This window comes from Alosa alosa, chromosome 4 (assembly GCF_017589495.1).
Source record: "Alosa alosa isolate M-15738 ecotype Scorff River chromosome 4, AALO_Geno_1.1, whole genome shotgun sequence".
In the NCBI taxonomy this organism is placed as follows: Eukaryota; Metazoa; Chordata; class Actinopteri; order Clupeiformes; family Clupeidae; genus Alosa; species Alosa alosa.
Window position 1 is genome coordinate 1,947,041 of NC_063192.1, and position 27,442 is coordinate 1,974,482.

Consider the following 27,442-nt stretch of genomic DNA (forward strand, 5'->3'; position numbering starts at 1 on the left):
GACCTCTTGTAAAAGTTTCAGTTGGCAAGTAAATGAAGTTTGGGTTTAGAACATGCTTTTAAGGATGCAAGTGAAGTGCATCTTTACTTTTGGTTAGTAAAAAAATCTTGGTAACGAAAACCTGAGAGGAAGTAAGTGTTTAACATGTTAAACATTTAATGCTGCAATTTGCCTGCTCAAAGTTCTATGTGGAGATTTGAAAAATTTAGAAAGATCAACAGAATGTGAAGAAACAACCGTTTTGACATAATGTCAAAACATATATGCCCTGTGCTCAGATATCCAGTGAATTTAACATGCAAACTAGTTAAGTGTCGGCCTGACTCTCATGCAAAGTCACTTTGTACCACTTGTGGCACTGTGTTAAAAACAATTCAAGTCAATGGAAGAGTGACAGGTGGCTGTAACAACTCAAAGCCGACAGAACTCTCTGCATAGCACCTTTAAAGCAAGCGATACAGAAGAGGTGGTTTGTTAATATTAAGGGGCCTGAGAAGTAACTAAGAAAATGGAAAGAATCATCCCTACACAAATGTATTGCTGGAAGATGTGTCCTGGCCCACTGATCCCAAGTTGGTTTTGTTACTAAATCATCAAATATGCACTGCTCATTCACAGAAGGGCATTACTATCTTTTGGTAAATTTACCCACATGTCGGTAAGATTCATTAAATCAAGTTAAGCAATGTGTAGATTGTTAGAGGGAATAATTGCTGTATCTTTTAAATTTGTTCAATTTGAGTCATCACATTAGCCATCATTGACTTAATAAAGAGAACATTATGTTCAATAATGCCTTTTTTCTCACACTGGAAATAGTTAATCTGATGATCATTTCGATAATTTCCATTGTATAACTTCAAAATTATTAAAAAGGGCTTAAGCGCTAATTTGTTTCCATACAAATTCATACTACAATTCATGCATTAAAGTTTAAGGGCATAGGTTTCATTTTCAATATAAATGTCCTCTATTCTCTTTTTAGTAAATTTTTCTCAATTACCGGACATGTTCTGTCAATTATATGTTGACATATTTTAACAAATTAGGCCTACTCTTCACAATTCTCTAGCTGTCCAAACAATTTTTTTCCGCAGTTAAGAATCTGTGAAAGAAACAAATATAGTGAGTCAATATAGCGAGTCAGACTGAGCCATTACAGATAATGGGGCACATATATCAATCTTTGCGTACAACTTGCTGTAAATCTATGTGTACGCAAAATCTGATTTGTGTGTTATTTTTTTCTGAGAGTTGTCAAACACATACGCGCAGAAATACACACTTCTCTTCCTAAATCTGAAAGAGAATGAAATCAGCAAAAAGTCATGTGCACATGAACATGCTTAACGTCCACCTCCATTATCATCCTTCGGCTGGCCCAGCTGATATGGTACTTTCACACATTGTAGCTTACACACCTTATATTGGTTAGATAAGCATTTAAATCTTCAGGGTAAACCGCCACACACAGGTGGCATGATATGATGAATTCTCTTGTTGTGCAGTTTATGGTAATCAGCTGCTATGTCAAGGTAGTGTTCATAATTAAATTAGCATTAATATTCTAAATACAACAAAATGTATTGACATTGTACTCTTTCAATTTTCAATTTTCTGCATACACTGCTCTCAGAAAATATGAATGGATCATTCTTTCATCAGAAGAAGGGCCTGGGGTGATACCATGTTTTGTCTTTTTGTAGCCTACTCTTTCTTGCTACTCAAACATTAATACATAAATAAATAAAACGGCACAAAAGATTGCCAATTGTAGAGCTAGATTTGGACTTCAAATAGCTGGGAGCAGATCCAGTAGGTGGCCATAGGCCAGAGTGAGGGATTTGAAGCCCATGGGGAATAACTAAGAGAAGAGTTGATACCTGTCCTTGCTAAGGCAAGCTGAATGAATATCTTTTAAGGTAGAAATCAAACCAGGTAAGCGCTTTCCCAGAAATTCCCAGCTTAGATAAAGTAGAGAGGGGAATGTCAGTATCAAAATGCAGCAGATAACTCAAGTAGAATTAATACTGATGACTGAGCAGAGGAGGCAATGCTTTAGTCACAAACAGAAGAGCAGTTTCAGTAGAATGACCGCTTTTAAAACCAGACTGCTTAGGGACTAGTAGGTTGTTTTGATATAGGATGTCACAGACTTCCTTTAAGACTACTTTCTCCAGAACCTTTGACAACTTTGGATTGGGATAAATGCAGAGACCAAATTTCCCTCACGGGATCAAAAAAGTATATATACTTATACTTAAGAGAGGAAGAAGAGAGACTGGTCAAGTGTACTTTTCTTGAGCAGTGGGATACAGGTCCATCTCAAAACATAAGAATATCATGGATATTCCATAATTGTTCCATAATGTATTTCAAAAAGTACATTTTTTATTTCAAAAAGCTAACTTGCATACATTCTAGATGTATTATTTAATATATGTAAACTGAAATATGTCAAGGCTTTTTTTTGTTTTAATGTTGATGATTACACCTTACAGCTCATGGAAATCAAAAATCCATAAATTATGAGAAAAAAAAGAACCACAAGTTTTTTAGATGCACCTGTATATGCAACACATTTTCCATGCACCACTTCTTCTGTGATATTCATTTAAAGCAACACCAAAGAACTTTTCCTCTGTCGCACGCACTATTTGTTTATCCAGCACCGGCTTTGCAAATAACAATGTCCACAGACAAGGTAGAATATGTTGCATGATTTTATGAAAGTACGATGTATTGCGACATCAGATGCAAGTCAAATTTGTAGTTTCTCATGTCTCATTCCATCGAACTACAGATCCACTACCCGATCCGGCAAACTTACATTGTTTCACCCTGTTACGAGTTGATGAACAACTGAAACGATTTTGGAAACATTATTTTAAGGTACAAAAACAAAAAACTCTTTGGTGTTGCTTTAAATGTAGCAAGTACCTTGGATACTGGAGAGTGAGCACAATTATTAACTAGATGTACCGCAGAGCGGTACAAAATATGACCGCCGCCCAATCCAGCACATTTTTTTCACAAAAATAAATCACGCTGAAAGGCCTATGATTCTAACTGTCTCACTAAATTGCATTATCCACACTCAATTCTCACTGGTATTAATCAGTACCAATAAAAGTACCAAAACATGATTAGTTCATAGATTTCACATGTAAAATTCATTTTATACAACCCCACCCCCATCTTGCCTGTTCATAATTCTGAGAAATTCTTGAATTGTGTGCATGTGTGCGTGTACATGTTTATGTTTATGTGTGTGTGTGTGTGTGTGTGTGCAAGTGCTTGTGTGTTTGCCTGATGTGTGTGTTTGTGCATGTGCATGCATGCGTACATATGTCTACTGTGTGAGTATGTGTCATACGTATGATAACTGTGAATGTATGTGTGTGCGTGTGTATCTGTTTATGCACATGTGTGCACATGGAATGGGTTAACATGACCCCTGGAGGCAAACATACGGAAAAAATTGGTCATCCTAGGCCCTACGGTTCTCAAGATATTCACAGAAAACTGTGTCTGCCCTACCCTCCTTTCGGTGGGTCCAGTACAGCGGGGGGGGGGGCTACAGATCAAAACAAAAAACGATGGTTCCATGCTATCCATGTGGGGTTACATGCCCACCAAGTTTCGTGTACCCCGGTCTTTCAGTGTCCCGGGAATCCTTGTTGGTGTATAGTCACTAAATGTACACATGAATTATTTTATTGTAAGGCCCCCCATGAACGAAAGTTCACAAAACTTGGCATGCATACGGAGGGTGTCATAATGATCCTACACTTTCAATTTCGTGCAGTTTTGACCATGTCAGCCAGAGATATTGTGATGAAAACACCTAATTTTTTGCTTTTTAATTTTTAACTAGGTGGCGCTATACATGAAATAAATGGTAATGGGATGGGTTGACATACTAGATACTAGAAAAGGTTGTCCTCTCTCAGGTTTCTTCTTATCTGAGTGAGTTCAATATATGTGATAAATTCCAATCAGGTTTTAGATCTCTGCACAGCACTGAATCGGCCTTGCTTAAAGTCCATAACGACATTCTCTTAGCAGTTGATTCTGGATCTTGCGCCCTCTTGGTGCTTCTTGATCTGACTGCAGCATTTGACACCATTGACCATAACATCCTATTAAAACGCTTGGAGGATGAAGTTGGTCTCTCCAGGGTTCTGTTTTGCAATGGTTCTCTTCTTATCTTAGTGATAGATCATTTTCAGTTAGTTTAGGCAATTTCTCTTCTTCCTCTGCCCTTATAAAGTGTGGTGTTCCTCAGGGTTCCATTTTGAGTATAACATTCAGTATCACTATCACAGCTATGCAGATGACACTCAGTTTTACCTGCCTGTTAACACTAATGGCATTTGTTCCTTGGAGAATATTTTTAACTGTCTCAGTGACATCAAATGCTGGATGGCAAGAAATGTTCTTCAACTGAACGAAAGTAAAACTGATATAATTATTTTTGGCCCTCCAAGTGATGTTTCTATCTTGAAAAATGCACTAGGACCTCTCTGTTTTCTTTGACTCCTCTTTTTAAATTTTAATAAGCAAGTAAATAGTGTGGTCAAAGGCAGCTTTTTCCAGTTAAGAACCATTGCAAAACTGAAGTCCTTTTTGTCCTTCTCCGACCTTGAAACTCATATACATGCTTTCATAACACCTAGACTAGATTATTGTAATTCACTATATGCAGGCCTGACCCACTCCACTCTCAACAGACTTCAGCTAGTTCAAAATGCAGCAGCTAGATTATTAAGTGGCTCTAAGAAACGTGAGCATATAACTCCTGTGTTGGCTAAGCTGCACTGGTCACCTGTGGAGCACAGAGTTAAGTTTACAATTTAACTTTTTGTCTTCAAAGCCCTCAGTGGTTTGGCACCTAGTTACATAGGTGACCTACTAATTCCTTACAGCACTCCAAGATCACTTAGGTCTTCATCTCAGAATCTCAGAAGATTCATCTCAGAATCTTCTCTATATCCCCAAAACACGCCTTAAAACTAAGGGTGATAGAGCCTTCTCTGTTGTTGCCCCCCAAGCTTTTAATCTTCCTTAATACTACTGATCCTGCTTCTCGCGATGTCTGAGACTTTGTGAGACTGAAGGTTGGCGGGTTGGATACACCGAACTTGCAAGCGGAATATTCTTCCAACAGGCAGTAGGGACGGGCGAGAGAGTCTTCATTCGCCCTGTAATGAGTCATTTAACCATATACCGACTTACGAAGATGATTAATTAACACGAAAACGTTGCCTGGTGTCCCTTAAAGTGCAACAGACTTTATTTTCGCAGCGAGAATGCATCATACAAGTACATAGCCTACATTACAAAACCATATGACACTGCCATTTGCCCTTTGAAAATTATAAAAAAATATTTATGACTATTTATGTGTTTTCCAAAGAAAAAGTAATTCTCTCCACATGGCTTATACGGCTATCCTAAGTCATCAAATGTGTCAACATAACAGTCTACATTACAGCAAGTAGGTTACAAATGTGCAGGAAACGTCTTAAGTCCAAGAAACTCTTCAACTTTCCAATTGTCCACCGATTTACTGTTGCACCGTGCTATGCCGCCTCAAAAACTTCCGTACACGAGTTGAGACTTTATGTGAGATTCGAGCATCGCCACCGCTTACGTTCAAATTGATAAATACCTGATAAATAAATGTTTTGCATAGAAATGAGTGTACGCCTGTCCTACGCCTGTTGTATGTTGTACTCACGTTCCATAAATGAGGGCCAATGTGTTTATATAATTTATTATTGGGGGCAAAGCTGCGTAGTTACCCAGTGTATATTTACGTTTTCTTATTATTATGCCACTTTCTTCTGCCATTGGAGTCTATGGCAGCCCATAGAACCGTCTTTTAATAAGTTGTGAAATTTGGCACACTGATTGGGGACAGTACCTTGATTCTTTTCACCAAAGTTTCATGTTGGCGCCTTGAGCGCGCTAGCAGGCCAAAGTTGGACGTGCGTTTACGCACGTAACTTTTGACTAGTTAGCCCGATTTTCAAAAATGAGGTATTGTTGGAATCCTTGGACCAACCCAAATTCAATGCACCATTTCCACCATGATGAATTTTCCGCCATATTGGATTTTATCAAAAACACTAAAAAGTTTTCACAGGACAGAAATTTGACCCGATCTTCACCAGAATTCTCACAGCCCATTGCTCATATCCCAGCAACGCTTTCACATATCAAAACTAAACTTGGTATATAGACTCGGACCCCATCCTGAGGACGCATAACACATTTGGTGTCTTTTGACAATAGGGGCACTATAATTAGCAACACTTTCTCGTATCGACACCAAACTTGGTGTATAGACTTTTGACCACATCCCGAGGACATACAATACATTTGATGATATTTAACCACTAGGGCCTATAATTAGCAACACTTTCACCTATCAAAACCAAACTTGGTATGTGGACTTGGGACCACATCATGAGGACGCACTATAAATTTGGTGTCCTTTGACCACTAGTGGTGCTATAATTATAAACTCTTTCACCGATTGAAACCAAACTTGGTACGTGGATTTGTGACCCCATCTTAAAGGAATTATCCAGAGTAAAATGCACTTTAGATCAATTTATGGATGATTGGGAGTACATCCGTTGAGTTGACATCAAAATCATGTCATTCGGATGTGTTTTGAGAAAGTTCGATTTTACCATTTTTAGTCAAAACTCGTTAGCCGGGCATGTCATTTTCGCCGCTACAAAACGCTACTTTTTATACCTCTTCTACAGTTCCAAACAACATTACACTTACGTGGTAGTGAGTAGAGGGTCCCTAAAGCCAAACCGAAGTATCCCGAGGTCTTTAAGAGTCGATTGCCGAGTGTGGTGTAACACGCTCTGGAAATTCACAATTTCGTCGCCGTTCGTACTGAATGCAGTCTTTAACAGTTATCAACAGTAGTTTGTGCGGACCATGTTACATAATCGAGTTCCCACACAAAAATATTAGGTGGTGGATCAAATGTCAGTTTAGTCAGTTAACTTCTTCGACACCTTTTAAAAATACTATTTCTGTTGCGCATCAGCAATATTGTCAGTGAATTTTAGGCTACCAGTACCTACAAGTTTATCGTACTGAAAATTAACTGAACCGTGACTTCAAAACCAAGGTACACACCGAACCATGATTTTTGTGTATCCTTACACCCCTAGAATGTTTTTTTCACTGCTAGCAGAGACGTAACAGTCATATTTTAGATATGGTTGTATAGTCCTCACAGAGACAACAAACACACTGATTTTATTGAAAGGAAAAGAATGCAAGGTCTGTCAAGCAGTTAATTAACGATCACAGGTATTATTTTTTTTGATGATTTCCCGAAACCCCATTCATTCTATCATAGTCGGAATGTGCAAAAATGCTTACATACAAAATGACAGTGGTCACCTCCATACACTATAGGTACTGAATAATTAGGATCAGTTATGATGCAATATAATAATTATATAAGTATAATTTGCAACTCAAAAGCACATGGGTATTTACATATAATGTATTTCCATTTTTGATTAATTGTTTTTTGTTTTCAGCAGACAAATGTGTTGGAAAAAACACCTAGATTCATTATGTTTTAAGTTATTTTATTTGTTTTTTTACACTCTTTTACCGTTTGTTGTCAAAAGATTGTCTTCCTGTAAAACACAATTTTGATGAGATCATGATAGAATAGGGTTTGTGTCCTATTAGCAACTGGCAATGTTTCCAACATTAAAATACAAGTTACTTTCCAATCGTTACAACGTCAAGAACACAAGAACAAGTATGACACAGAAACAAACTTGCTGGCAAAATTGTGTTAAAGGCACACTATGCAGGTTTTTTAGCTTAACATGCAAGTTTTTTTGCTTAATTTACCTTCGTTTAACAGCTTCAGAGTCATTGGAATGGTTATATGACTTTTTTCGGGTTGAATGGTGGCCGCCTCTCTTCCCCCTAGCACCTGTGAGCGGAAAAACCACCCTTGCAACTGTGGGCCCATGGCCTCAGTGTCAGGAAGTATAACGAGTGTAACAAATTGCTTTACTGCATTCAAATACACATACACGCCAGGCACCGGCTAGAAAAAGGTAGTGATGGAGTTTCTCAGACATTCATCATGACAGAGCCAGCGAAAAAAAAGCAAAAACCGAGAAAACAGTAAGGAAATTGCCAATACTGCATAGTTTACATTTAATTAATCAATTATTATAGTATTTTGTCTTCATATTCCTCTAGTCTCTGAGAATGGAGTGAAGAATGCCAACAATGGTGGGGCTGGGGGTAGTTTACTGAAAGAAGAACCATGCTGTGCAAATACAGCGATGCCTCTGGATCTACAGAAAAGACAAATAGAAATGGAGAATTCAGCTGCATTTACATACTAAAAAAAAAGTTAAAAGTACCTCTGTCTCTCTTAATCTTAAATATCAATATATGAGATTAACAAAGACCAAGGGCCCATTGTTCAAAAGTAATCAAATTGGATTTTGGCTATTGGATTGTTCAAAGAGAAATTAATAATCTAAAATCAGATTAGATCACTGGTCTTTGTTTTGATCTGGATCAAATTGTCATGTATGTTTTTGTTCAAATTCCATGAGAAGGGTGGATTCAAGTTGGACTTCAGGCACAAAATGACCATTTAAAATTGGTCAAATAATATAATATTTTTATCATGTATTTATGCTTGATTTATGTAACTGCAGTCCATCCTATCTTTTTGCCTATTAATGGAACGCTGAGAGAGCCAAAATTATTTTCCTCCCCACAGAAATCCAATGCAAAGTGGATAGAAAACACATTTTTTTAGATGGACTTCTCTGTGTTATAAATTCTGTATAATATATATAAAATAATAAAAAAAATATAATATGTATTTATTTATTTTATTGTAATAATTTATAGTTATGTAATTATCTTTTTTTAATGTGTTGTTACTTTAATGTGTTTTGTTGAACGGTTAATCAATTTTGATGGGTTCCCCTTTCAGTTATTATTGGTTTAGTCAGTTTGTGTTTAAGTCCTCCTTTTGTTGGTTCACATTGGAGGGTGATGTCTTCTGTTTAGTTACCCTTATTTTTGAGCACAGTTTTTTCCCCCAAAAAAATGTTAATTTCTTTATTATTTAATGAATAAAAAATAATTCAATTCATTAATAAAGAAATAAAATAATTAAATTAATGTATTTGTTAAGTAACTTTTGGTGAGTAAACCCCATTTTTGTTGAACCCACAATCCTGTGTGACCTGTGTCAACTGCTCAATCCCTCAGAACCAGTTTACCACTGTTCTTTTATTTTATTCTATTTATATTATTTAACATTTTTCTGTCATTCTTTAATACTTGCATTCAGTGTTTTTTACTTTTTTTCTTTCTTTTACCTTTTTGTGACCTTTAGTTATTTTATGACCTTTTTATTTATTTTTTTGCAGCTGAATACTATGTATATGAAAGAATGGTAGTACAAGCTGACTCAACTCGCTCAATGAGAAGCTCAGTTCAGCAGTGAAGTACATCACACATAGGCATCACATTAGACATTAAAACAATGTTTAGCATCGCAGAAAATACCATAAGACAAAATTCGTAGACAACATTTTAACTCATACATAAATGGAAATGGTGCCAGAGGTGTTGATTATGTGATTTTCCAAACTCCCTGTTGAGGATCATTGTCTTGGAAGGCTTTTTAACTTCATTAAGAAAATACTTGTCTTCCAGCAGTTATATAACATATTCTGTATTGATTATTCAGTTCAGTACAGTTTTAATGGATCTACATTGACATATGGTAAATGTGAGACAAACCTCTGAGATGGACGGAAAACTGGAGCCACTGGGCAAGCCACTCTCTACACTGACTTGAACTCAAAGAGTAACCATTTATCCCCCTCACGTAACATGCCTGTGAAAAGAGACATATTTTCACATTTCAGGGGGCAACTTGATTGAATTTCTTTCTTCATGTAAATGGACCAAACCAAAACTTAAGCGGCCAAATCACAAATAGTTCAAAAGTGGACTCATATTTGTTTGCAGTGTACAGTAGTCACTAGAAATGTGAGCCTCAAGTCTTTCTTGCTCAAGACTAAGGGCGTTAATAAGGATTGTAAAATTAAAACAATAATTGTTTTATGTGACATTCAATTTTGTGGCCACATATTCTGTTCTTCATAGTAATGTTTTCAAAAATGTTTTCAAACATTAACATCACATCATTATTTGAATCACACATAATATTATATTTGGTCACACATGTTTACATATTCCCATGTCTGATGCCCAACAAGTTGACAGCATACCATGTCCAAAATGTAACTAATGTCCAGCAGCAGCAAAATGTTTGTAAACTGTTTTTACCACTGGTCTGATATGAACGCATGGAAAATTCTTGGAAAACGTGTTGTGATTAACGCCCGTGGCATCTACTACATCTAGCAACAACTTATGATGACATGTAACAACAATTCAGGGTATGATGTAATTGTTGCACCAGACTATAAGTCGTTATTATAAGTATAAGTTGTTATTTTAAAAAATCCAAGACCAAGAACAGACAGACTATGTAAGACGAAAAAGATTGAGAATTCTACTGGGAATCTTAATGAAGACGGAGAAGGAGTGAATGGCGGCAAGCTGAGGCGAACTGGACGATAAGAAAGGCGGCCAAGGGCCCGACGGTAAATGTAAAGCAATTTACAAAAGATTCACTGGACAAAAATGCTGATGTGGCTGAAAATTTAGCTAAAAATGTGGAGAATGCAATGCAATCAAAAATGTTGGGCGATGTGGAGGGACAAGCCAGCACAGAGCAAATGCTCGGCAGGCTACCTCCGAGAGAGAAAAAAATATGCGCATTTAAAATAACATTTTGAGTTGCGTGTCCCGAGTCCCTACAAAAGCCTGTCGGAACGCTAAAACGTCCCAGTTTACACCAATCAAAGTGTTGTCTTATTATAGCCCGATCGTTAACTAAACCCATGTAGAAAGACTAAAGCGTCCGGCGTATGATTTTGATAATGTGTGTGCGCGAGTGTCAGTCAATTGTAACAGTCTGCATAATCGTTGCAGCAAACCTTACAGTGTATCTCTGTAAACATTGTTGCAATGCCTCATCATACTGTATCTGCCTTGTTTTAACGGTTAGGACAATGCTGATGAGAAAGTCCTCATTCTCAAAATAACCTATGGCTGAGTTTTCTAAAAGTTTTCTCTTTTATTGTGAGACATGCGTTTCGTTGGCAGTGTCATACCGGTAGGCTATCAAAAGCAGAAGATATTCGGTTTGGTTTGGGATTTAATTTACGTTTGGACTGTTTGATTATGTTGCTAAATGTTTGGACTGATGGGCACTGAAATCTGGGGGGTATTTGATGGTTCACTGTTTAGTTTCATGTAGTTGAAAGAGTGTCTGGATTTCCACCCGTTGTTTATTGCGAGACAAGGCATCCGCTTTCATTCATTCATTGAACGCTGTGCTGTAATGGAAACCTTATTGCGTAGGCCTACGGTAGCCTAAATTGAGTTTTTTTTTTAATTATGCATGATTTACTTTTTTATTAAATTCGTAGGCTGGTGCACATGCACAAACAATATGGAAAATTCTGTACAGACTCATCCTTTGGGTGCAGAGTGGAGAGGCCATACAACCGGTGGTGGTGGCTAAATTTGAGTCATCCAAACTGTGCGTTAACTGTATCTGCAGAAATATGCTCAAGGCTTTAGACTTTCAAATCCCTTTAAAACCATTACACTATCCCACTAACCTGTTTAATCTCTGCATCACTGAGTTGGTGGAGCCCAAGTTGTGACAAGGCTCTGTCCAGGCGCATTAACTCTATGGCATGATTATTCAATCGCTGGCCAATCAGAAAAGATGGGAGGTTGGAAGTAAGAAAGAGTAGGGAGCATAGCTGTTTCTGGAACACAAAATAAAGTAGAGGAATAATAAATTAATTTACATCTAATGATTGAGGACAACAAACAACAAGTTTAAACACTACCTTGTGATCTGTATACAGACTCTTCAGTCCTAGCATTGATCCAGCAAACAAGGTCTGCAGCGCATGCACTTCAGAGACCGTAGGATGGCCACCTCTCTGCACCTGCACCCACATACAAAAGCCCAATATATGTACTGAAAGTATAGCTTATTTTTAAAAGAATGAATGAATGTGCGACAAATTAATGTTTGGAAACTCAATAACATTAAATATTACATATATACCTTTTCCTATGGATACACGGATCGAACTGGCAACCTTTTGGTTAAAAGTCAGCCACTCTAACCATTAGGCCACAGATGCCTCAAAAGTTATAAAAAGACACAATTGCAGCTAAAAAGCGTAAAATTACAAGATGGGTCTTTTATGGTAAATGCTGGTCAATACAGGCTATATACAGGATACAGGCTAGCTCAGGGGTGGGCAAACTGTGGCCCGCGGGCCGGATCCGGCCGGAAATCATGAAGGCAACAGTGGTTCCCACTACTGACCATTTAAAAACTGTGAGAGGGCACAGCCATAGGTACAGCACTAGCCATAACGGAGCAGGCAGAAGATCATTGAGAAATAATGAATTACGTGAATTTAAAAACGATAAAGCGACAGCGCACAATGTATAGCCTACATTTGTTCAACAGCATCAAATTAGCAGTATTTTTTAAGCAATTAATATATATATATATATTTTTTTTAAGTATATTTTTTTGGGCTTTTTTATGCCTTTAATTATAGGACAGTGGAGAGTGACAGGAAGTGAATGGGAGAGAGAGCAGGGGTGGGATCCGGAAAGGACCACGGGGTGGGAATCGAACCCGGGTCGCCGGCGTAGGTGCAGGTGCCCCAGCCAGTTGCGCCACAGCAGGGGGTGCTGGTTGTTGTGCGGCCCGCCAACCAGTTTTTAAAAGCCAATGTGGCCCTTGAGCCAAAAAGTTTGCCCACCCCTGGGCTAGCTAAATGATTTCAATAGCCAACAGCGAACATTGAAATGTTGGCATGTTCTCTGCTACATTTTTGGCTCTGTTGGGGTCCACCATGCTTTAAGTATACAGCCTTATGTCACAAAATTTCTCACACCTTAAAGGAATTATCCGGAGTAAAATGCACTTTAGATCAATTTACGGATGATTGGGAGTACATACGCTGAGTTGACATCCAAATCATGTCATTTGGATGTGTTTTGAGAAAACAATGTTTTTTTTTTTGTTTTTTTTTAAACGGCGACGAAATTGTGAATTTCCAGAGCACACTTGGCAATCGACTCCTACGGACTTTCCCCTAAAGATGGCAGCAAAGATGGCAACATTTCGGAAAAGGTACTGGCTTGATGAAATTCATTCTGGACTCTCTATCCGACCACATAAAGACCTCGGGATACTTGGTTTGGCTTTAGGGACCCTCTACTCACTACCACGTAAGTGCAATGTTGTTTGGAACTGTAGAAGAGGTATAAAAAATAGCGTTTTGTAGCGGCTAAATAATATGCCCTTCTCACTTCCACGCTAACGAGCTTTGACTAAAACGGTAACATCGAACTTTCTCAAAACACATCCGAATGACATGATTTGGATGTCAACTCAACGTATGTACTCCCAATCATCCGTAAATTGATCTGAAGTGCATTTTACTCCGGATAATTCCTTTAACTCTGACAAAACAGAAGTCATTTTCATCAACCCTGACAAAGTCTATAGTCATACTCAGACTTTTCTTGGAAATTTAGCCTCAAATAACTACTTCTAGAAACGTAGGGGTTTTATTCGATACAGATTTAAAATTTGACCAACATGTAAAACTCCTTTGTCCAGTCCTGTTATTATCAACTGAAAAACATTTCCAAAATCAGTTCAATGCTTTTTGCATTTGTTTAATCTAGACTTGATTACTGCAACGCCTTATTCACCTGTCTAAATCGTCAATCCATCTCTCGTTTACAGACTGTTCAGAACTCAGCAACCAGACTTTTGACAAAGACTAAATTTAGGGAACACATCACCCCAGTTCTGGCCACTATTCACTGTTTTAGGATTGATTTTAAAATCCTCCTTATAACCTATAAAGCGTCACATGGTTTGGCACCTGACTATTTAAAAGATTTATTAACCCCCTACTGTCCGGCTCGGCCCCTCAGATCCTCCAGCCTGAGACTTTTAGTTGTTCCAGAAAGTAAACTGTCAACTAGGGGTGACCGATCATTTGCAGTTAGAGCACCCAAGCTTTGGAACAGCCTCCCTTATAACATCAAATCTGCACCATCAGTGGCAGATGGTGGTTTTCAAATCTAGTCTAAAGACCCACTTATATACAATTGCCTTCTGTACTGTACTATACTGTACTGTATATTTTTCCTTTTGTTTCTTATATTGAGTTAAGTTTGTGTTTGGTAGTTTGTCCTTTTATTTATTACTATTTTAGCATTATTATTATTATTATTATTATTATTATCATTATTGTTATCATTACTATTGCTTTTTGTTGTTTTGTTTGTTTGTCTGTAAAGTACTTTGTGCTCTGTGATTTAAAAGTGCTATATAATTACATTTCATTTTATTATTATTATTATTATTATTATTATTATGTGGAGACACACACATACCACCTGAGGTACACTATAAACCTATAAATACAAACCTTACCACACAGCTCCAAGAGGGACATCTGGAGATTAACATCTTTGATAGATGGAACTGCTCGCATCAGGCCATCGATCACAGGTCTGTACGATTGAACTCGATGGGAGTGATAAACAGCTTGGAACTCCACAAGCTGCTGAGATGTCCAGAAATGTGGAATCAGGACATGTCGGGGGAAGAGATACCTAATTCCATAATAACACAAATGTAGAACAAAAGTTTATGGTTGGATGTATAAATTGCAGGGACAGTAATGGGCAGAGCTATTTACTGATATACTGTAACAATTCAATGTATTACAACAAATTATAAAGTTCCCGACACAGTTTGTACTATTAATTGAGTTATTTATTTGCTAGATAGCGTGAAAAAGAGAAAAGAAGAAAGATTAATCTCAGTCCGTTTGTATTTAATCTCAGTCCGTTTGTATTCCCATAAAGTCTGTGTGTTAATTCAGTTCATTTAACTCAGTCTCTGATCCTATATGATACAAACCGTAATCCAAAATCCCAGGAAAGATAATCCACAAACGAAAAAATAAGTCCTTAAGTTTTACGAATATCCAACCACATCTTAATCTGTGTGGCAGCAACAACACCCGGCAATAAACAAAAATAAAAAAGGACACGTCTCACCCGCGCTCCGTTTCCCGGTGGTATTTCAAAGATTAGTCCGACCCGAAAAAACAAATATCCACCGACGAGCGATCAGCATGAAGCCATTTAATTCCTCCTTTGTTCTCCCTCCAACACCATGTTCCTAGTTTAAATTTCTCCACCCTATGACGGAACTCGGTCAGCTGATTTGCCTGCGCAAGCTGCGCTTCAGAAACAGATGTGCAGTCAGTGAGGAAAAAATAGTGAAAGGTGAATCCCTGTTTAAGTGCAATTTCTTTCCATACTCATATGCCTACACAACAGAACATAACCTGGCCAGGAATAACTCTTATTTTTTTAACTTATATTTCTTTATTTAGATCCATTCATTCATTCATTCGCTAATTAATTCATTTATGAGCCCTTGTATATGTGGCAGTGGCTACATGGTCCACCCCACCCAGATTTCACACACTGGGAATAGTTCCAAAGTATGGCTTCATATTTAAAACATTAATTGTGTCTGAGGAAGTACCATCACTGCTACGAAGGGCTTGGAGAAATTAGGATGGATCAGCACAGGTGGTGATTGGAGGGCATCTTTCAGCTTTCTCCAACTCTCTTCACACTCATGTGTCCATTTCCATTGTAGCTCTTTCTTTTTTAGCTGGTCAAGGGGAGCGGCCAGGTCAGCAAAGTTCTTAATGAACTTATGGTACCAGCCTGTCAAACCCAGGAAGCTTTGTAGTTCCTTTAAGTTTTGGGGTCTTGGGTATTCACTGATGGCCTTCAACTGGATCTGCCGAAATTCCCTGACCAGACACCAAATGGCCCAAGAAAGATAAGGTGGTTTTAAAGAAATTACATTTCTTCACATTGAGAGTGAGAGAGGCCTGGTGCAGTTTTTTGAACACCTCTCTCGAGGTCCCGTAGATGGTCTTTTTTAGATTTAGAAAAGATTATTATGTCATCAATGTAAATAAAGCAACACTCCCCTCTCAGTTCTCCCAACACTCTCTCCATTAGCCTTTGGAAAGAGACAGCTGAGTTGTTTAACCCAAAAGGCATTGTCTTGAACTGGAAAAGGCCAAATGGTGTAGTGAAAGCTGTTTTCTCAATGATGTCTGGGTTCATGGCAACTTGCCAATAGCCAGATCGCAAATCTAGAGAACTGAAGATGGTAGCACCTCCAAGAAACTCTAAAATGTCATGAACATTTGGCATTAAATAAGCGTCAAAGTCAGTTACTTTATTGAGTTGTCTGTAATCAACACAGAATCGGCAGGTTCCATTTGGTTTAGGCACAAGTGCGACCGGTGATGCCCATGGAGAGGAAGACGGCTTATACCATCTGCCTCAATCTCTTGAAGATGTTGCTTTATTATGGCTTTCTTCTGCAGATACCCTGTATGTGGGACACCGTATAGGTCAAGTGAAGAAAGGGGAGATCGCACACAGGGGCTGAGTAGTTCCAAAAGTGTATTTTAAAAAGCCGAAAGAAATATTTTTGATTGTGGCATGCAATGACAGCCTGATGGAACCCATATCTCTGTATGTAGATCGCATCCTCAGACCTTTGGTCGTGCCATTACCTTCTTACTTGAGAGACACAGGCGATTTTATAGAACAATTATCTAAGATCGACGTAAACTTGAATGCCCAGGAGACCTTCCTTGCAATGATCAGTGTTGGGGAAGTTACTTTTTAAAAGTAGTGTTTGTTCCTATTATTATACTTATCATTAATAGAATAATTACAACTCCTCTCCTGAAACCCTCCCTCTCTATGTTCCAGCTTCTCTCCTCCTGGCCCAACAGCAAACCAGCCTTATACATATGCGCACACACACACACACACACACACACATACATCCTCACATACTCACTACCCCTCACCCCCCATCCCCACCCCCATCCCAACACCACCTCATTCACACTCTTAGAGCTACCATCCGCACCCCCCCATCCCCCTTCTTTTCATTCCGGTCATCAATTTCATCCCTGATAATCATATCTGTAATCATCCTGGGCCGAAATCATCCTTGGCCTTTCTGTTATTAATGTTATGTTGTGTTATGTTTGTGGAAGCCAAGTCAATGTGATGTCTTGTTAAGTTACAGTATGTGTTTATGTAATGTACGTCTGTTTGTCGTATGTAGTATTCATGTGCATGTCGTAGTGTTGCATTTTCTGTAATGTCAATGATGTTTGCAAATAAAAAAAATAAATAAAATTAAAAAAAATAAATAAATAAAAAAAAAAAAATAAAAGTAGTGTTTGTTCGTTACTCCTCAAAAAAGTAACCCGTTACTTTACTTAGTTACTCTCTATGGAAAGTAACTTTTTACGTTACTCGCAACTTTTACGTTACTTTTATGTTGCTCGACTTTGGGCAGAACCCAATATCTGTTCCTAAATGTGTAGGCCTTCATAAAGTTCTACTATGGAGGACATAACAGGTATTTCTTTTGTGCTCTTTATTATAAAAAATGCCACAAACAGAGCACTTGACAAGAAAACATTGGGCTTATAGGCTTCAACACCACCACTAAAGCCCAATGAAACAATATCAAATAACATAGGGTCAATCTCAATTCTCTGTTTTACCCCTTCCCCTTCCCCTATACCTTCATCTTACCCCTAGCCCTTGTCCCTCAAAACCGAGTTGCAAGACATAGGGGTGAAGAATATTCCCCTTGGAAATGAGATACCACTAGCCAACCATAAGGGAGAGCGGGATGACACTTGAATTAACCTAATTTAGGCCTACAGAGATTGTACCACACTGAAAGCTATCACTTTATCACTTTAAGGAACATCACTGGTTTCTTTCCGTGCAAAGGGTGTGCTGCGTGTAAAAATAACACTAAAAAGACCACCTCGTTCACAAGCTCCATCACAGACAAGACTTACCAAATTAAACAATGCACCACATGTAACACTGCTGGGGTAGTGTATCTGATTACGTGCCCATGCAATAAACAATATGTAGGCAAAACCAACAGACCTATAAAACGCGTGCATCATAGAACATAACAGCGCAATTAGACGAAAAGATGAGGAATCGCCAGTAGCGAGGCATTTCACTGAAGCCGGCCATCAGCTGGCCTCACTCGTCTTCACTGTTATAGAACACGTAGAGGGGGGCATACTTTTACAAAGGGAAACCTTCTGGATTTTTACACTTAAAACTCTGCACCCTAGTGGTATTAATGATGAATTTAATTTAACAAGTTGGCTGTGATGAATATAGTTGTTTGAATAATGAACTAGGCCTACATGGATGCAAGATATCCGAAGTGCGATGATGATGATGATGATGATGGAGGATGTGTACCTAGATCAATATATGCTCTCTGTTCTCTAAATATTGTGCTTTTTTCTATTTTCAAACATTTAAATATGGCATAGCCTCTTAAACATTTTTTGTGACTGTATGTTTCTGTATACAAATGTGGTTATATCTCCTGTACATGTTTGTATGTAACTGTAATGATTTGTGATGAAATTATGGTGATTTGGATACACTGATTGTGGACTAAACTGCTGGCGAAGAATCATCACCTGCCTGCGGACTTATTGAGTGTTTTTCTGTTTGTCTTTATCTTTGTCTGCATGAGCTCTGAGTTTTGCTCGTTTGTTTTGTGTTTTATGTCTGGTCTTGTTCTGTAAGCCTATTGTCTTTGTAAAGACAGGCTTGCTTTACTGTCAGTCTATTTGTCTGTCTGTTTATTTGTGTAGCCTATGTCTTGGTGTGATGTCACAGGTACGCTGGCAATTACGCCGCTCTGTCCGGCACTCTTGTGTCTTTTGTTATTTTGTAAATTGTTTGTTTGTCTTGATGTCACGGGTACGCTGGCGACTACGCCGCTCCGTCCAGCATTGTTTGTCTTTATGTGTCAATGTCTTGTGTGTGGAGCGCTTTGGATTGTGCTAAGTACATGTTAAATGCACTTTATAAATAAAAATGACTTGACTTGACACTGTGACCCCGAATGCACTCATATGTCTTGGGGTTATTGGGTGATTGGCAGGCGAGCCTATAAATGGCCGCTGCGCCCTGTGACACGTCACGTACAAGGAACACTGATGAAGGGCTAGACCCGAAACGTTTACTCCTTGTTTATCTGGCCTGTAATTGTTTTTTAGGCTTTTTAAAATACACTTTTGGAAGTACTCAGCCCCTGTATGCGATCTCCCCTTTCTTCACTTGAGTATTACGTTTTTTGGAGACTATACACACCGGGCGACACCTCAATACTAGACAAAAGGCGCAGACGCCACACTTCACCTTCGCCGGACACCATATAGGGATATCATGCGAGACTCGAATTGTGTGTTTTACAAGTGACGTCTGCCCAAGCTTCCCTAAGCAAACTGTTGGCCATCGAGACATAAGTTGCTCAAGTTCAGGAGATGCCTCTGGAGGTATCTCAGCAAAGGCACTCCCAATGAAGGGCCGCTGAGGTAGAGTTGACAACTTTGGTGGAAGAGCATAATAGAGGTTTAAGCCTCTCCCAGAATGACTTAACTGCCACTGCTCCTCCCATTTATTTTGGTTGAGAAAAGGATGGTAAGTAAGCTTTTCTTGACTCTTAACCCCATACGCCCCATTTTTAAAGTCTAGGTGCATGTCAGTCTTCTGCATGAAGTCAAGACCAAGAATGACTGTAAAAGACCAGAATCAGACATCACATACAAAGTGTATGTCCAGTAATCATTGGCCAAAGCAAACTCCTGATAGCCACCAGAGGTTAACTGTTCTTTTGGTCTCTGTATTCTTTTCCACAGCTCATGGTGTATCAGGGAAAAAGTGCTTCCTGTATCAAGCAAAGCAGGGCCTTCAGCCCCTTTGATGGTAAGATGAATAGCCAAAAGAGAAAGAGAGGTGTTTTAAAGTGCTCCGAATAAGCTTCTCCTCTTCACAACTTTCAGTTCTACTTTCTTTGGTTTTGTGAGAGTTTTAGTGTCTTTAACACGCTCCAGTAGTTTTTCATGGATAGTGTTATCCGATTGCGTCGAAGTCCGAAATCATTCAGAGTAAACATGGTCAATTGCCTGCAGTGAGATTTTTAAATGCATGCTTGTTGCCGCCCCTCGAGTTGGGCCATTACATTGTTCGTGGCCAGACCCTTAATCTTTCTAGATTACCAGGGTCTGGATTTTCCAGGCTAGTGACCCCTAGGTCAAAGGGCACCAAATTACACTATATGAGTGCTCTCACAATGGAGTCCCAAGTCCCTGTACCAAGTTTTGTTTTGATAAATGAAAGTGTCGCTGAGATATAGCTAACTTCCTGTAACTCTAGCGCCCCCTAGTGGTTGAAAGTCACCACATTATTTTGTGTCTTCAGGATGAGGTCCCAAGTCAATAGACCTCTGAAGTTCACCTTCCAAAAAGCTGCCATCTTTGAGATCCGGTATCTAGCGATTTGTCCTATAAGAAAATATGGGGATTTTGAATTATCGCACCTTGTTAAACTCTCGCGGGGACGAAAAAGTCTGAAATGCAGACGTTTAGGATGGGGTCCTGAGTCCATATCTAGGTTTGGGTTCTATATGTGAGAGCGTTGCTGAGATGTGAGCCTACTTCTTATGATTATAGCAACCCCTAGTGGTCAAAAGACACCAAATGTATTGTGTCTCCTCAGGATGGGGTCCCGAGTCCATGTACCAAATTTGGTTTCTATACATGAAAGCGTTGCTGCGATATGAGCCTACTTCCTGTGATTATAGCACCTCCTAGTGGTCAAAAGATACCACATTTCTCGTGCATCTTCACATTGGAGTCTCAAGTTCATGTACCAAGTTTGGTTTCGATATGTGAAAGCGTTCCTAAGATATGACCCTACTTCCTTTTTGGCTGCTACTCTGGCGATTTAGTTTCGCTGTGCTGTGTTAGTTAGTTAGTTATATGTATCTCCAATACTAGGGAGTTTTTCCTCACCCCTGTTACTCATGGGCTCTCTCAATGTTTTAATGTGTAATGTTTTGGCGCTTTGAAATTGAAATTGCAACTATGGTTTTGGGAGACGTGCCCCTGATTAGAGCTCATCTTAGGTCATACATTCTTCATTCTAATATTTTGGATTTCCATGAGCTGTAATCTGTAACTAGACTGCATTTCCGGCGGGAACTGCAAAAGTGTGCTTGCCCTGGTCCGGTCACCAACGTGAGCAGACAGTGGCATACGCTATGCTGAACCTGGCTTGATCCAGGCATTGTAACAGTGCCTTTCAGTGTTGGAGCAGTGGCAATATCTCAAAAGCTCTAGGATAGGGCTATTCAACTACTGGCTTGCGGGTTGAAAGCGGTTCGTTGGATTTTACCTTTGGGCCTGCCTTCGAATTTAGCTTCTATGACTGAGATCAAATCAATAAAATCAAATGACAGCATTGTTTGGATGCAAAAATAAATAATGTCACGCATCTTGCGCCTCTCAAACTGGGCCATCAGGTAACCTACAGAGGAATTGAAATTATGAATTATGACCAAGGCATTAAAAAGCTGCTTGTTTGTCAAGATAATTTTTCACTGATTTATTTAAAAAAATATGAGCTATGAGTGTGAATGTTATATATATTCCATCCCACAAATTATGTTTTACTGGTTTATTTGACAAATAATCTATATGGATTTGCTCTATAAAGACCTTATGTCTGTTTGGGATTGTTTGGTGAGCCTGGGGTTGTTTTGAGAGCCTATTGATGTAGCTGATGATCTCAGATGTATCTCAGAATAAAGGAATACTTCATATTACTCTAAACCACCGTCTGTAAATCAACTGTATACTACTGTCTACATTGCACTATATTTTTTGACCTGTCTCTGTATATTTCATCACCTTTCTATACCGTGCCTCACATTGCAACACAGCTCAGATCTTTGGTTGCTATGAAGGTCAATCGTTCTAAATGGATGGTTGCTATGGCCTATGGCCAAAGGCCAGTTCTATCTCTGCCGTTGTCAAGCGGGCATATCGTAGAATTCTGATTAACCTTATCTTATTTGAAACATCTATTTTACTTAGCCCACTTCCATACAGTGGGTCCCATTAAGAAGTGGCCACTTAATTCGCGCTTACCGTGATTCACACAGCAGCATTATTAAATGAATGTCACCATATGCCTATGCCAACGTTTGCAAAGAAAACATTTTAATTTGATTCACATGAAACGTTACATTTAATGTACATGTTGACAATAAGTAGGCTAGTTTTGGTTGTTGGTGGTGTTATTGCATTCCTTAGTTATGCCTACAATGCAAGTTCCCTCGCGATTGGAAGCTCCTGTAGACAATAGTAGACGCATTTCAAAACATCGCGTTAGGAGTCCTCGCCACTTCTTTTAAGCAGTCACAGACTTAGGTGCTACTTTTAGGGCTAAAGTGCTTTGTGAATTACTGTTAGAAAAAAAAATAGCAGTCCTAAAGTTACAAGTGACGAAGTTACTAGTGCAAGCATCTCATATCAAATGACCATGGCATTACGCTAAACAACATAAATCCCAATTAGCAACATACATCTCCTCCCTATAGCTAGCCACACAAGAAATTAATGATACTAAATCTCTGCTTAGCATGCTTCTCCGCTTAGCATTCTAATAACAGAAGGGGCACATTTATGTTGACCACTACAACATGACTCATTATGTCTGTAACGTTAACTGTATAAAACACTTACTTTCATAAAGGACGCACACCATCCAGCACATACACATGGAAACCGATATTTTAGGTTCTTGGCCACAAACTCAAAACGTGTCTCTCTGAAGCCCTGTTCTAGAATCTTTGCTCTGAAGGCTGCGTTGCTAGGCAACATCAAATAAACGAAATGAGAGTCTTTCAGTATTAAATGTGTACGTGTGATTCCGAATGGATGTGTGTGGTTTACAATTTCCAATAATTTCTAATGATGTCACCGTATGTATGTGAAATGTAATACAACGTTGCCACCTAGCGTTCAGATGTATTTAACATTAACGTGACATTTCTTGCTTGTGTCGTCAACTCCATGCTTTGAGGAAAACAATCTTTTTATCATAGTTTCCTCTTCAGTGAGCGATTACCAGGTCGTTTTTGTAACGGAGATGGCTGTTTATTGTCCCTAGGTTTACAGAAACACCTATTCATACGTATGGAAATCAAGTTAACGCTGCCGACCACTGTTTGTTTATTACATGGCCCAGAATGCCTTGCATGTCTTTACAACAAAACAACACAGTAAAACCTAAATGCCCTTAAACATATGAATTTGCATACTTGTAACATTTTTAATAATACTCTCCCATCATGATATTTAACAATAATGAAAAATGTATTTTGAACACCGTCAATGTGAAAATAACTGTACTACGTCAGCAATAAATAGCTAATGTTCTCCTTGCCATTTCAGTTCGTAAGTCCATACTATCCCATGGCTGAGCAAGGATTTCATGATTGGGCAAGGCTGCCCAGAGACATTGTGGCTGCCCAAAGACATTGTGCATACTTGGAAGGCATTGTGAATGACGTACAACTGCAAATGTGAAAGGTGATAGTTACCAAATACGGGTGGGTGGTTTGCCAAATGCTGGAAACTTTTGGAATGTTTTTAGCTTATGCACCCTCACATTGGAGTCCCGAGTTCAAATCCAAAATTTGGTATCGATATGTGACAGTGTTCCTGAGATATGGACAACTTCCTGTTTCGGAGCTTCGCCGCCGATTTCGTTTGGCTGTGATGGGCAAACGCTTTCGAAAATCAAAAATCCTTTTGGTAACTTTTGTGAGGCTTGGTCCAAGGATAATGTACGTCAAGTTTCGTGGCGTTCGGACCAAATTTGTGACCTGTGAAAATTTTGTTTCGCTTTCTGTTCAATCCAATATGGCGGACGAACGACACGCCCACCTGACGTCATTTTCGAAAGCAACTTACACCGGTACTGACCGGACGTTTTAAAGTTGGAACGGTGTCTCTGTCTCAAAGGGCCTAGGCGCTAGAGCTGACAAAATATTAGGGAGACGGGAAAAATAATAAAACTTAAGAAGAACAATAAGTGTGCTGCTTTGCAAGCACACTTAATAATTAAGATTAGAATAATCAAGATAAAAAAAGGCTTGAATTATTTCACTGAAATGAATCTAGATTATATTTGAAAGTTTTACTTTTTGAAATAAGTTATAGGACAAAATTAACTTTTCCATGATATCTTATTTTCTTTTAGATAATCCAGTTAAGAATGACAAGAGGGCACCTGCACCGTACGCCGGCGACCCGGGTTTGAATCCCGCCCCGTGGTCCTTTCCGGATCCCACCCCTCCCATTCGCTTCCTGTCACTCTCCACTGTCACGATCATTAAAGGTATAAAAAGGCCAAAAAAATACTTAAAAAAAAAAAGAATGATGAGAGCACTTACATTAGGATAAATACCACATAGTTAGCAAAGGGTGGTATGGAGATCAGCAGCAGTGGGATGGCTTTGATCATATCTCTACGAAACTAAAAGATGAAAATAAAAGAAACAATCAATAAACAATGCCAAAACAAACACATGATATATCTACAACCCCAAATCAGAAAAAGTTGGGATGTTGTGTGAAATGCAAATAAAAACAGAATGTGATAATATCTTGTAAAGTCTTGTAAACCCATATTTAGCAAAAAAGGACTTGGCAACATATCAAATGTTGAAAATGACAATTTTGACTATATATATATTGAAATATATTTCATGGAAAATATATGATCATTTCGGATTTCATGTCAGCAGCATGTTTCAAAAAAAGTTGGGACAGGGAATGTTTACCACTGTACTCCTTCACCTCTTCATTTTACAAAATGTAAATGTTTAGGAACTGAGGAGACCAGTTGCTAGAGTTTTGAGAATTAAATGTTGTCCCATTCCTGCCTGATATAGGATTTCAGTTGCTCAACAGTATGAGGTATTCTTTCATTCCATGATGCACCTAATTTGACAAGTTTGGACTGCAGACAGGCCATTTTAGCACCTGGACTCTTCCTCTATGGAGAAATACTGTATAAATATGTGCAGAACTCATTTTGCCATTGTTTTCCTGAAATATTCAAGGTCTTCCCTGGAGAAAAAAGCATTGCCTGGATGGCAGTATATGTTGCTCAAAACCTGTATACATCATTTTAAATTGATTGTGCCTTGCCAGATGTCCATGCTGTAAGCACTAATGCACCTCCACACTGTCATAGATGTTCAGTTTCGATTTGAGGACAAAAACAAGTTGGAAAGGTTGGATGCTTAGATAGGCCCTCTCCTCTTTAGCCCAGATGAGTCCATGATTTCCAAAAAGAATTCCAAATTTTGATTGGTCTAACCACAGGACCTTTTCCACGTTACCTCTGTCCATTTTAAACAAGCTCAGGCCCAGATAACACGTCGGCATTTCTGGCTGTTGCATGGTAAAGTTTACTCTAGTATTTCTGAATTCAGTATCAAACTGTGCTCACAGACAATGGTTATCAGAGGTTTTCCTGAGCCCATACAGAAATAGGTCTGGTTTTAATGCAGTGCCATCTGAGGTCCAAAAGACCACAGCCATCCAATATTGTTTTTCAGCTCTATCCCTAGTTTGCAAAGATTTCTCTGGATTCTCTGAATATTTTAATGATATTATGTGCTAGGGGTGTGCATTGGCACTGCCCTCACAATTCGATTCGATTACGATTCACCAGGTAACGATTCGATTCAATTCGATGCATCAAAATTCTACTGCACACAAGGCAAATTTCTAGGTCATGAGGCAATACAAGCAGTCAGATATTGAACAACAGATTTTATTGGCTGCTATGTGTGTATTATCACTCTCCTGTATCTTTGACATTAATATCATTAAATAAAATTGAATGGTACAGGGTATTGGATATGGCATTTTAATACGTTTAATAATTTAAACACATTGTAAAACTTGCCCAAATTTGGAGACATCCATGCATGTCGAAATTTGCTGCAAATTGAAAACTGGATTACTCTGGAACGGCTAACTGTACAGGGGACTGCTTTACACTTTTCTGTTCGGTAAGGTCAGCTGTTTATTCTGATATATGGTTTGTTATGTGTTGAATGAAGGGTTCGTGAAGTATCCCACCGATATGAATGGGTAGGGAGATAGGCGAAGAACCTTCAGTAGAGTTTATGATTAAATTGAATTATATTATTTACTTTTCTCATGAACCGTTCACCACAGGAGTTGAACTACTCAGTTAGGGAGTAGTTCAACTGAGAAGAATAGGTGAATTTGGATGCACTTTCTTTCTTGCCGTGCGCTGTCACTTTCTCCACTGCGTAAAAGACTAAATTAATTTGCGCTGTGAATGCTTATTTTGACAGGCCATATGCTAAATAAAAATCGTTATTAGTCGGACGCAAAACAGAATATCGAAAGAAGGGGACACCAAGGCCACCGTGGCCTGTAAACCTCTGATTTTCAAAGGGGCATCACGGCCACCTCGGGCAACGATGGCCACCATGGCCGTCGTGAAATTCCTTCACTGCACATACTGCACACACAGTAACGAAGCCAACTCAGGATGCCAACGATCGACATGGTTCGTGAAGTTAGTTGTATTGCCAACGTGCTTGATTTTAGTGTGGCAGGTTTTACACACCGCGTACGTCTTGTCTAGTTTCCCATTAACTTTGTAGAATCCGAAATGTGCCCAGATGTCTGCTTTCCAAGCTTGCGTTTTCGCACACTTTCCAAGGGTGCGTTTTTAATTACCCGTCTATCGTGTTCATCTCCCTCCGTCATCTTGATTCTTTAGTGTTGTTGTTATGCTAGCTAGTGCTGCCGCTTAGCATGTAGCTACAGGCTGCGCATGTCATTACAACGTTGCTCCGGAAATGCCCCCAGAAGTAATTGAAACTTCACAACTTTATTGTCCACTCAAGGCCAGGAAATTAACAGTGACATAATCGATTATGGCACGTTGCCGCATCGATGCTGAATCGTGCATGCCCCGCATTGCAATGCATCGCCGAATCGATTATTGTTGACACCACTATTATGTACTGTAGATGATGAACTCCCAAAATATGTCACAATTTCATGCATTAAAAGCATTAAAATGACATTGTTTCATCATTTGTCCACAGTCCACACAGGTTTACACAGAGTGATGAATACCCCTACATCTTTACTTCTAAGAGACTCTGCATCTCTGGGATGCTCTT

At 38.9% G+C, this 27,442-nt stretch overlaps 1 protein-coding gene across 5 annotated transcripts in view; it reads right to left on the minus strand.

Annotated features, from left to right (window-relative positions):
* Window positions 1-8,100: 8,100 nt before the first annotated feature.
* letmd1 (LETM1 domain containing 1) overlaps window positions 8,101-27,442 on the minus strand; it is a 45,149-nt gene continuing 25,807 nt past the window's right edge. For 3 of the 5 annotated variants that reach the window (XM_048240214.1, XM_048240213.1, XM_048240216.1), the window contains 6 exons: window positions 24,656-24,738; window positions 14,664-14,850; window positions 12,036-12,137; window positions 11,799-11,951; window positions 9,841-9,937; window positions 8,101-8,366 (listed from right to left, as the gene is read on the minus strand). In XM_048240214.1, the coding sequence (XP_048096171.1) occupies window positions 8,239-8,366; window positions 9,841-9,937; window positions 11,799-11,951; window positions 12,036-12,137; window positions 14,664-14,850; window positions 24,656-24,738 (750 nt within the window). In that variant the 3' untranslated portion in view covers window positions 8,101-8,238. The remainder of the gene's footprint in view (window positions 8,367-9,840; window positions 9,938-11,798; window positions 11,952-12,035; window positions 12,138-14,663; window positions 14,851-24,655; window positions 24,739-27,442) is intronic. The other 2 variants (XM_048240215.1, XM_048240217.1) reach the window with 2 other exon arrangements.